The sequence below is a fragment of the Oncorhynchus gorbuscha genome, linkage group LG13 (genome assembly GCF_021184085.1).
Source record: "Oncorhynchus gorbuscha isolate QuinsamMale2020 ecotype Even-year linkage group LG13, OgorEven_v1.0, whole genome shotgun sequence".
NCBI lineage: Eukaryota > Metazoa > Chordata > Actinopteri > Salmoniformes > Salmonidae > Oncorhynchus > Oncorhynchus gorbuscha.
The window spans coordinates 95,312,271-95,324,669 of record NC_060185.1 but is presented as its reverse complement, the minus strand read 5'-3'; the positions used below and the strand labels follow the sequence as shown (position 1 = coordinate 95,324,669).

Genomic DNA, 12,399 nt, shown 5'->3' with positions numbered 1-12,399 from the left:
GTGCTCTACTGTGGAGCTGTCTCGCTGACTCCGATACACTAAGGTTAAACCATGGTGCTCTACTGTGGAGCTGTCTCTGCTGACTCTAAACTGCTCTACTGTGGAGCTGGCTGACTCCGATACACAGGTTAAACCATGGTGCCTACTGTGGTTGAGTGTTAAACCATGGTGTTGGAGCTGTCTCGCTGACTCCTCCGGTAAACCAGTAACCGATAGGCTTGGACGATCGAATCCCCGAGCTGACAATCTGTCGTTCTGCCCCTGAACAAGGCAGTTAACCCACTGTTCCTGGGCTGTCATTGGAAATAAGAATTTGTTCTTAAAACTGGCTTTCCTATTTGAATAAAGATTTTAAAAAAACATGGTGCTCTGCTATGAAGCTGTCTAACTGACTCTAGTACAGGTTAAACCATGGTGCTCTGCTATGAAGCTGTCTAACTGACTCTAGTACAGGTTAAACCATGGTGCTGTGCTATGAAGCTGTCTATCTGACTCTAGTACAGGTTAAACCATGGTGCTCTACTGATAAACTGTCTATCTGACTCTAGTATACTAAGGTAAAACCATGGTGCTCTACTGATAAGCTGTCTATCTGACTCTAGTACAGGTTAAACCATGGTGCTCTACTGATAAACTGTCTATCTGACTCAAATATACTAAGGTAAAACCATGGTGCTCTACTGATAAGATGTCTATCTGACTCTAGTACAGGTTAAACCATGGTGCTCTGCTATGAAGCTGTCTAACTGACTCTAGTACAGGTTAACTCATGGTGCTCTGCTATGAAGCTGTCTATCTGACTCTAGTACAGGTTAACTCATGGTGCTCTGCTATGAAGCTGTCTATCTGACTCTAATACAGGTTAACTCATGGTGCTGTGCTAGGAAGCTGTCTATCTGACTCTAGTACAGGTTAACTCATGGTGCTGTGCTATGAAGCTGTCTAACTGACTCTAGTACAGGTTAAACCATGGTGCTCTGCTATGAACCAAGCCATTCCGTCCCTTGTGATTGTGGCTCAAAGTAGTAAACTCTATTATGAGGTACAATTCCCTACTGTCCCACGGTGACAATCAGTAGACAATGTGGTGTTCCAGTCCAGTGGGCCATCCACTTGCCACACTCTTCAGTACTAACAGTTAGCTGTGGTGTTCCAGTCCAGTGGGCCATATATATTAACACTAGCCACGCTCTTCACTGCTAACACTAACTGTGGCACTGTAAGTGTATGGGATGATATGAGGTGATCATTGACATAAAAGTACAGAACAGTCACATAGTAGGCCCATGAGCAGTAGGCCAATTTGCTGTAGGCCTATTAGCAGTAGGCCAATTTGCATTAAGGCCCATTTGCATTAGGCCAAGATTGCAGCATCATACATTACAAGTCACTATATCCATGAGCCTCCCCCCCCAAAAAATAGCGAATTCAATGGATTCAAAAGCAAGTGAAATAAAATAGCCTCTTGGCACACTCTTAGAAAAAAAGGTGTTATCTAGTACATTAAAGGGTACTTCAGCTGTCCCCACAGGAGAACCCTTTGAAGAACCCTGTTTGGTTCCAGGTAAAAATCCTTCTGAGTTTCATGTAGGAGCCTTTCCACAGAGGGTTCTACATGGAATCCAGAAGAGTTCTAACTGGAACCAAAAAAAAGGGTTCTACATGGAATCCAGAAGAGTTCTAACTGGAACCAAAAAAAAGGGTTCTACCTGGAACCAAGAAAGGTTCTGCCTATGGGAACAACCTTAGAAACCCATACGGAACCCTTATTTCTAAGAGTGTAGGTCAAACTTTACTCAAACAGAATCAATAAAAATAAACAAAGTCAACTCTGTGATAAATATACATAATATACATACATATAAACATATGGTACATAATAACGGTTCATTATATTTACAGGGCGGTGGGTCATACCGTGTGTCATCATCTAGGAGATAGATACGAGATAAGTGATGCTATAGGGTTTCTGTGAAGTATTTCAAACCTCCTACAGGTTTAACAAGTAGAGCTTTGTCAAGTTTCAGGCAGGCAACGACGTGTCTTCATTTCGGTGAAAATTATTCAAGTAAATACTTTTTTATTTTTTTCGCCCACAAAAAAATAAAATAAAACAAATTAACATATTCCTTTTGATGGTTGGTGTTTTGAGGCTGTAGAGACTGTATAGTATGAGATTCACCTCTTCGTCTGTGCCTTCCTCCCTCTCTCTCTCTCTCCCTCTCTCTTTCTCTCTCTAGGTACTGGCAGCTAGAGATTGATTTTTATCCTGTGGCAGCGACTTGTACCTGAGCCACAGAGTGTGTCATAGAGTGGTGGTTTCAGTGCCGTCTCCTGTAATATAGAGAGACAGACAGATATAGGGAGATTGAAGTTACAATATAATCCAGCTCTTAGAAATCTAATCTGTAGTAGCTGTTAAACTCTATTACACTCGGAACAGTGAATACACAAATCTAGATCATTTGTATTCAATTTAAAAAATACAAAAAAAGCATTCTTCAAGACACACCTGACAATCAGGTATAATTTCCTCGCCAGATGAAGTCCTTGAAGAATACTACATGAGAGCATAAGCGTGTGCATTTTACTGTGATTATCAGAGCATGCAATTCTCTTCAACTGATTTAGCTCCAAATGTGAAATGACATCCACCACCCTACTGCAACACTTCGTTTTAACCCTGAAAACAGCATTTGTCTCGTACTTTAAACCTTACTCTGGCACCCTACAGTAAGGTCCTCTGATAGGTACACGTCTGCAATTCATTTGGTCTGCCCCAAAACTACAAAAAAACACACATCTGCCGATATCTGGATGATCACGTTGAATCTGATCTTGCGCTGCTGCTTACGTTAGGCATATTGATTATAGAAGCACTGACTTTTGCGCGAAAAGAAAAACTGTTGCACGTGAAATTTCATGTGATTTTTCTATATGTGAAATCATGTGATTTTTCTATATGTGAAATCATGTGATTTTTCTATATGTGAAATCATGTGATTTTTCTATATGTGAAATCATGTGATTTTTCTATATCTGAAATCATGTGATTTTTCTATATGTGAAATCATGTGATTTTCTGTGAGGGTAACTTTGACATTTAGCTAGAGTGATTGTTTTAGGAACATATTGTAAATTTACCACAACAACATAATCACGTCCGCAATCCTTTCAAATGTTCATGTTCTGAGATCATAAGTTAAATGGTAATGTCTGTGTACAGTATGTTAAGTATGAGTATGTTAATAGGGCCTGCTAGCTAGGAAAATACACAGATCACAGGAGGGTTTGGTCTGACATCAACAACTGACCTGGTATGCACTATGGCACTATGGCCCTGTGGAATATAGGACAAACAAAATAGCATATTGGCCTTTTTGCTGTTGCATATTCATACCCGTGTCTATGATCACTCAGCCAGCCAGGGAGGTTGCTCACTTGATCTGCCACAACTAAAGCACAGATGGAGACAGAGGTTTCCCTCACGTCACCGGGAGGGGGATTGACCTCTAAAACTACCGGCTGGGAACAGGGAGATAGACAGAGATAAAAGAAAAGGAAGGCAGATATGAGGGAGGGAATAAAAGAGAGAAGGGAAGCTAGGGAGAGAGGAAAAGAGGCTATGGTGCACTGAGCAGCATTGGATCCTACCAAACAAAGCTCTTAGGATATTAAGATACCATATGGTGCCATAAATATGTCGTCTCTGAAGGTTTTTTTGACAAGCTTCCCTCTTTAGCGCCTACGTCCATGTGACCTTCTCCTGTGTCTCCTATTAGGATTCAATGATCGTTTTCTGTCATATCCTTTATCCTCTAGCTGCTTTGGGTAAGAGGTCAATGGAAGAGGCACGCAAAAGGAACTAAATCAGTCTTTCACTTTCATGAACAAATAAAAACATCACAATCTGCTTTTATCCTGTATTTTGGACTTTTTGTATTACAGGTTTATGCTGGGGGAGATTGAGTGATGCCAACTTGCCATATGCTGCTTTTGTTAAGGCCAGTTGAACAGATCCCAATTGTGAATTCCACACTCGACGAGATAAAAAAAACATGAATGTTAATATTCTGGGGAGCATTAGAGAATGTATCTGAACTGTATCAATGTTAAAAGAGGAATCTATTGGAGCGAGAGTTTACAGACAAGTCAAAAACTAGGAAGTTGTAGCCAGCATTGGCAGTCATTGGCTGTCAGAGGTCCAATAATATTAAAGACCTAGTAACTGCCAATGATATTTAGGTATACCTGATATAATATTAACAATCCTAAAGGACATTGACTTCTTTCCTCTTTTATCTATTATCCTCTCCCGAAACCTAATTACAGAGATTTTAATCATATTGTATGATGAGTGATTAACCCTTTTATTCATTTAATTAACCTTTTGAGCTCTAGATTCTCACCAGACCCTTGCATTACTTCACATATAGGCTTTGAATAAGCACACTTAGCTGTCACATCTAATGCCAACAGGGAGGACCTACTTTCCAAAACGCTCCAGGTGACAGGAGATTACAACGGAGATAATAGATATACCATCGTCATTGACATCTCTAAGGTGGTGCTGGTCTTTCAGTTTGAACAACGCCGTCCCACTTTAGACCAAAAGCATGTGTTTGACAGAATCTGACCAACTAATATGACCAATAATTACGCCATCATAAGAAACAGAAAGTGATTAAACTCGCAATGCCTGACTAATAATTACCCCATAAGAAACAAATAATGATTGGATTCAACTCGCAAAGCCTTTTTCAGATTAGCAAGCCCTGAAATACACAAGATAGAATATACTGATGGAACGGTTGATATGGCACATTACAAGGACGGAGGAGAACGTTGACTTAGTCATCAATCCATTCAAATTCAGATTAGCTTAAAGGAGAAATATTTCTCACTGACGAACAACATCAGTGACATGGAATATTTGAAATACACCATTAATGTCACCCGCCCCGCCCCCCCCCCCCGCCCCCGCCCCCCCCGCCCCCCCCCCCCCCCCCCCACCACCCCCGCCCCCGCCCCCCACCAAACACAAAAGAATACATCAGAATTGTAAAACATTGGTTAAATATTTGTGCATATTTAATGGGATATTTCAAGGCAGGGCATAACCAGTATGTGTGCAAAGCCATTCTGACAACTTGACAGGGAGCATTACAAACCCAAGTGAATTATATGTTCCTTAGTACGCTGTACTGGCTATGCAAGTAGGCTTATGTATAATGTCCCATGGCAATGTTGCTTTTAAAAGGGGTTTTAATTCAAAAAAAGTGGGTGGGGAAAATGAATATCTGCTCTGTGTGGGTGTCTCTTCAAATGTCTACGGACCTAAAGCAGCAGTGCATAGTTGTCCTGTGGAGTAGAGCATGGTGCTTGTAATGACAAGGTTGTGAGCATGGTGCTTGTAATGTCAAGGTTGTGAGCATGGTGCTTGTAATGTCAAGGTTGTGAGCATGGTGCTTGTAATGACAAGGTTGTGAGCATGGTGCTTGTAATGTCAAGGTTGTGAGCATGGTGCTTCTAATGTCAAGGTTGTGAGTATGGTGCTTGTAATGTCAAGGTTGTGAGCATGGTGCTTGTAATGTCAAGGTTGTGAGCATGGTGCTTGTAATGTCAAGGTTGTGAGCATGGTGCTTGTAATGTCAAGGTTGTGAGCATGGTGCTTGTAATGACAAGGTTGTGAGCATGGTGCTTGTAATGACAAGGTTGTGAGCATGGTGCTTGTAATGTCAAGGTTGTGAGCATGGTGCTTGTAATGTTGTGAGCATGGTGCTTGTAATGTCAAGGTTGTGAGCATGGTGCTTGTAATGTCAAGGTTGTGAGCATGGTGCTTGTAATGTCAAGGTTGTGAGCATGGTGTCAAGGTTGTAGCATGTCTTGTAATGTCAAGGTTGTGAGCATGGTGCTTGTAATGTCAAGGTTGTGAGCATGGTGCTTGTAATGTCAAGGTTGTGAGCATGGTGCTTGTAATGTCAAGGTTGTGAGCATGGTGCTTGTAATGTCAAGGTTGTGAGCATGGTGCTTGTAATGACAAGGTTGTGAGCATGGTGCTTGTAATGACAAGGTTGTGAGCATGGTGCTTGTAATGTCAAGGTTGTGAGCATGGTGCTTGTAATGTCAAGGTTGTGAGCATGGTGCTTGTAATGTCAAGGTTGTGAGCATGGTGCTTGTAATGTCAAGGTTGTGAGCATGGTGCTTGTAATGTCAAGGTTGTGAGCATGGTGCTTGTAATGACAAGGTTGTGAGTTTGGTGCTTGTAATGTCAATGGTGCTTGTAATGTCAAGGTTGTGAGCATGGTGCTTGTAATGTCAAGGTTGTGAGCATGGTGCTTGTAATGTCAAGGTTGTGAGCATGGTGCTTCTAATGTCAAGGTTGTGAGCATGGTGCTTGTAATGTCAAGGTTGTGAGCATGGTGCTTGTAATGACAAGGTTGTGAGCATGGTGCTTGTAATGTCAAGGTTGTGAGCATGGTGCTTGTAATGTCAAGGTTGTGAGCATGGTGCTTGTAATGACAAGGTTGTGAGCATGGTGCTTGTAATGTCAAGGTTGTGAGCATGGTGCTTGTAATGACAAGGTTGTGAGCATGGTGCTTGTAATGCCAAGGTTGTGAGCATGATGCTTGTAATGACAAGGTTGTGAGCATGGTGCTTGTAATGACAAGGTTGTGAGCATGGTGCTTGTAATGTCAAGGTTGTGAGCATGGTGCTTGTAATGTCAAGGTTGTGAGCATGGTGCTTGTAATGTCAAGGTTGTGAGCATGGTGCTTGTAATGTCAAGGTTGTGAGCATGGTGCTTGTAATGTCAAGGTTGTGCTTGTAATGTCATGAGCATGGTGCTTGTAATGTCAAGGTTGTGAGCATGGTGCTTGTAATGTCAAGGTTGTGAGCATGGTGCTTGTAATGTCAAGGTTGTGAGCATGGTGCTTGTAATGTCAAGGTTGTGAGCATGGTGCTTGTAATGTCAAGGTTGTGAGCATGGTGCTTGTAATGTCAAGGTTGTGAGCATGGTGCTTGTAATGTCAAGGTTGTGAGCATGGTGCTTGTAATGTCAAGGTTGTGAGCATGGTGCTTGTAATGTCAAGGTTGTGAGCATGGTGCTTGTAATGTCAAGTTGTGAGCATGGTGCTTGTGAGCATGGTGCTTGTAATGACAAGGTTGTGAGCATGGTGCTTGTAATGTCAAGGTTGTGAGCATGGTGCTTGTAATGTCAAGGTTGTGAGCATGGTGCTTGTAATGTCAAGGTTGTGAGCATGGTGCTTGTAATGTCAAGGTTGTGAGCATGGTGCTTGTAATGTCAAGGTTGTGAGCATGGTGCTTGTAATGTCAAGGTTGTGAGCATGGTGCTTGTAATGTCAAGGTTGTGAGCATGGTGCTTGTAATGTCAAGGTTGTGAGCATGGTGCTTGTAATGTCAAGGTTGTGAGCATGGTGCTTGTAATGTCAAGGTTGTGAGCATGGTGCTTGTAATGTCAAGGTTGTGAGCATGGTGCTTGTAATGTCAAGGTTGTGAGCATGGTGCTTGTAATGTCAAGGTTGTGAGCATGGTGCTTGTAATGTCAAGGTTGTGAGCATGGTGCTTGTAATGTCAAGGTTGTGAGCATGGTGCTTGTAATGTCAAGGTTGTGAGCATGGTGCTTGTAATGTCAAGGTTGTGAGCATGGTGCTTGTAATGTCAAGGTTGTGAGCATGGTGCTTGTAATGTCAAGGTTGTGAGCATGGTGCTTGTAATGTCAAGGTTAGGTTGAGCATGGTGCTTGTAATGTCAAGGTTGTGAGCATGGTGCTTGTAATGTCAAGGTTATGAGCATGGTGCTTGTAATGTCAAGGTTGTGAGCAATGTCAAGGTTGTTGAGCATGGTGCTTGTAATGACAAGGTTGTGAGCATGTTGCTTGTAATAACAAGGTTGTGAGCATGGTGCTTGTAATGACAAGGTTGTGAGCATGGTGCTTGTAATGTCAAGGTTGTGAGCATGGTGCTTGTAATGTCAAGGTTGTGAGCATGGTGCTTGTAATGTCAAGGTTGTGAGCATGGTGCTTGTAATGTCAAGGTTGTGAGCATGGTGCTTGTAATGTCAAGGTTGTGAGTTTGATTCCCACAGTACAGAAAAAAGTATACAAAATTATGCACTCACTACTGTAAAACATGTTCTAGTTAAGAGTTTCTGTTAAATGACTGAAATGTTAAATGATAGACAACGCTTGTGTAAGAACTATGCTACAAAGGATTGAAACATTGAAGTCAATTTGTTTTTTAAATCTCTCAAGAAGAAGTACAAAATTCCCCCCCCCCAAAATTCGCCCCACTTCATCAAATACAATATTTTAAAGACATATGATGAAACTACACCAGAATGTGTTATTTTAGCAATAATTCTGAACAAAAAAAAAATAAATATATATATAGCAGTAAAAGATAAAACTTTAAAAATTACAAACTAATTCCAGGACAATACTATTGTATTAGACATCTATAATTCACATGCATTTTACTTTACAAACTCTGAGGGTACCACAGGGTTATATTCTCGGGCCAACTTTTCTCTGTATATATCAATGATGTCGCACTTGCTGCTGGTGATTCTCTGATCCACCTCGACGCAGATGACATCATTCTGTATACTTCTGGCCCTTCTTTGGACACTGCGTTTTAACTAACCTCCAGACGAGCTTCAATGCCATACAACTCTCCTTCCGTGGCCTCCAACTGCTCTCAAATGCAAGTAAAACTAAATGCATGCTCTTCAACCGATCGCTGCCCGCACCTGCCTGCCCGTCCAGCATCACTACTCTGGACGGTTCTGACTTAGAACATGTGGACAACTTCAAATACCTAGGTGTTTGGTTAGACTGTAAACTCTCCTTCCAGACTTACATCAAACATCTCCAATCCAAAGTTAAATCTAGAATTAGCTTCCTATTTTTCAACAAAGCATCATTCATTCATGCTGCCAAACATACCCTCGTAAAACTGACCATCCTACCGATCCTCGACTTTGGCGATGTCATTTACAAAATAGCCTCCAACTCTCTACTCAACAAATTGGATGCAGTCTATCACAGTGCCATTCGTTTTGTCACCAAAGCCCCATATACTGCCCACCACTGGGACCTGTATGCTCTCGTTGGCTGGCCCTCACTTCATACTCGTCGCCAAACCCACTGGCTCCAGGTCATCTACAAGTCTTTGCTAGGTAAAGCTCCGCCTTATCTTAGCTCTGGTCACCATAGCAGCACCCACCCGTAGCACGCGCTCCAGCAGGTATATCTCACTGGTGACCCCCAAAGCCAATTCATCCTTTGGCTGCCTTTCATTCCAGTTCTCTGCTGCCAATGACTGGAACACACTGCAAAAATCACTGAAGCTGGAGACTCATATCTCCCTCACTAGCTTTAAGCACCAGCTGTCAGAGCAACTCACAGATCACTGCACCGTTACATAGCGCCTCTGTAAATAGCCCATCCAACTACCTCATCCCCATACTGTATTTATTAATTGCTCTTTTGCACCCAAGTATCTCTACTTTCTTCTGTACATCTATCACTCCAGTGTTTAATTGGTATATTGTAATTACTTCGCCACCATGGCCTATTTATTGCCTTATCTTACCTCATTTGCACACACTGTATATAGGCTTTTTCTACTGTATTATTGTCTGTATGTTTGTTAATTCCATTGCATAACACTGTGTTGTTGTATGTGTCGAACTGCTTTGCTTTATTCTTGGCCAGCTCGCAGTTGTAAATGAGAGTATGTTCTCAACTAGCCTAAATAAAGGTGAAATAAAATAAATAAATAACTTACTATTTGAATTAATCCCATGTTATAACCTTGTTTCCAAAATGTCTAAAATGTACAATAGTACCTTGTCCTCCTCCTAAACAACAGTTGATGTATAATGGCGTAGTTACTGTATCTATACCACACCATAACGACAACCAATGATGAACCCTAACCTATATAAATACTGTATCTATACCGCACCATAACAAATACTAATGATGAACCCTAACCTATATCAATACTTTCTCTACCACACTACCCACCTTCTATCTAACTACATTTTTGTACTGCTATTTACACCATTCAAGAATGCAATTAAAGATTCTAATGAATTGGTCCCAATTTGTCCCAAGATTCTAATGAATTGGTCCCAAGCCCCCTGACACTCTCTAGGTACCGCCTCCTCCTATTGGTCCTAAGCCTCCATCTAGCTACCCACTCCTCCTATTGGTCCCAAGCCCCGTCATGCTATCCCCCCCTCCTTTTGGTTCAAAGCCCCGTCAAGCTACCCCCTCCTCCTTTTGGTTCCAAGCCCCGTCTAGCTCCATCTCCTCTTATTCGTCCCAAGCCCTCGTCCTATTGGTCCCAAACCTCCATCTAGCTACCTCCTCTGTCTATTGATCCTAATCCTCCATCTAGCTAACTCCACTTTCTACTGGTCCAAAGCCTCCATTTAGCTACCTCCACTTTCTATTGGTCCAAAGCCTCCATCAAAATCCCTCCTCTTTCAATTGGTCCCAAGCCTCAAACTAGTTACACCTCCTGATATTGTTCCCAAGCCTCCATCTTGCTACACCCTTGCCCTATTGGTCCCAAGCCTCCATCTTGCTACACCCTTGCCCTATTGGTCCCAACCCTCCATCTAGCTACCTCTGCTTTCTTTTGGTCCTAAGCCTCCATCTCGCTACCTCCTACTACCAGTGTTTCCAAGCCTCCATCTCGCTCCTTCCACTTATTATTGGTACCAAAACCTCCATCTAGATACCCCGTCCTCCTATTGGTACACAGCCTCCATCTAGCTCCACCTTTCCTCCATCTAGCTACCTCCTCTTTCTATTGGTCCCAAGCCTCCATCTAGCTCCACCTTTCCTCCATCTAGCTACCTCCTCTTTCTATTGGTCCCAAGCCTCCATCGAGCAACCTTCGATTTCAATTAGTCCCAAGCCTCCGCCTAGCTACCCCCTCCTCATATTGGTCCCAATCCTCCATCTAGCTACCGCCTCTTTCTATTGGTCCCAATCCTCCATTTAGCTTCCACCTCTTTCTATTGGTCCAAAGCCTCCATCTAGCTACCTCCACTTTCTATTGGTCCCAAGCCTCCATCTAGCTACCTCCAAATAGTTTTGGTCCCAAGCCTCCATCTAGCTACCTCCTTCTCCTATTGGTCCCAAGCCTCCATCTAAATCCCTCGTATTTCTAATTTTGCCAAGCCTCCATCTAGCTACCTCTTGATATTGCCTCTATCTAGCTACATCCTTCCCCTATTGGTCCCAAGCCTCCATCTAGCTACCTCCACCTCCTATTGGTCCCCAAGCCTCCATCTAGCTACACCCTCCTCCTATTGGTCCCAAGCCTCCATCTAGCTACCCCCTCCTCCTATTGGTCCCCAAGCTTCCATCTAGCTACCTCCTCTTTATATTGGCCCCAAGCCTCCATCTAGCTACCTCCTCCTGCTATTGGTCCCAAGCCTCCATCTAGCTACCTCCTCCTCCTATTGGTCCCAAGCTTCCATCTAGCTACCTCCTCTTTCTATTGTTCCTAAGCCTCGATCTAGCTACCTCCTCTTTCCATTGGTCCCAAGTCTCCATCTAGCTACCCCTTCCTCCCATTGGTTCCAAGCCTCCATCTAACTCCCTCCTCTTTCTATTGTTCCCAACCCTCAATCTAGCTACCTCCTCTTTCTATTGGTCCCAAGCTTTTATCTAGCTACCTCCTCATTCTATTGGTCCCAAGGCTCCATCTATTGACCTCCTCTTTCTATTGGTCCCTAGTTTCCATCTTGCTATCTCCTCCTGCTATTGTTTCCAAGCCTCTATCTTTACCTTGATCTTAGTGACCCACCATATCAGTCTCCATCCCATAGAGCTCCGCCCACTCTGCTCTGCCCCGCCCCTCTCTGCTCTGCTCTGCTCCGCCCCGCTCTGCTTTGCACCGCCCCACTCTGCTCTGCTCTGCTCCACCCCGCTCTGCTCTGCTTTGCACCGCCTGCTCCCCGCTCTGCTTTCCGCCCCGCTCTGCTCTGCTCTGCCCCGCTCTGCTCTGCTCCGCCCCGCTCTGCTCTTCTCCGCCCCTCTCTGCTCATCCCCTCTTTGCTCTGCATCGCTCTGCTCTGCTCCGACCCACTCTGCTCTGCTCCGACCCACTCTGCTCTGCTCCGCCCCGCCCCGCTCTGCTCTGCTCTGCTCTGCCCCGCTCTGCTCTGCTCCGCCCCGCTCTGCTCCGCCCCGCTCTGCTCTGCTCTGCTCTCTGCTCTGCTCTGCTCTGCTCCACCCCGCTCTGCTCTGCTTTGCACCGCCCCACTCTGCTCTGCTCTGCTCCACCCCGCTCTGCTCTGCTTTGCACCTCCCCACTCTGCTCTGCTCTGCTCCACCCCGCTCTGCTCTGCTCCGCC

General features: G+C 43.9%; 1 protein-coding gene across 1 annotated transcript in view; it reads right to left on the bottom strand.

The window, feature by feature from the left end:
* Window positions 1–207: 207 nt before the first annotated feature.
* Window positions 208–12,399, bottom strand: part of LOC123993753 (protocadherin-11 X-linked-like) — a 47,548-nt gene continuing 35,356 nt past the window's right edge. Inside the window, exon 4 of the mRNA XM_046296206.1 lies at window positions 208–2,334. Coding sequence (XP_046152162.1) covers window positions 2,251–2,334 — 84 coding nt within the window. The 3' untranslated portion in view covers window positions 208–2,250. The remainder of the gene's footprint in view (window positions 2,335–12,399) is intronic.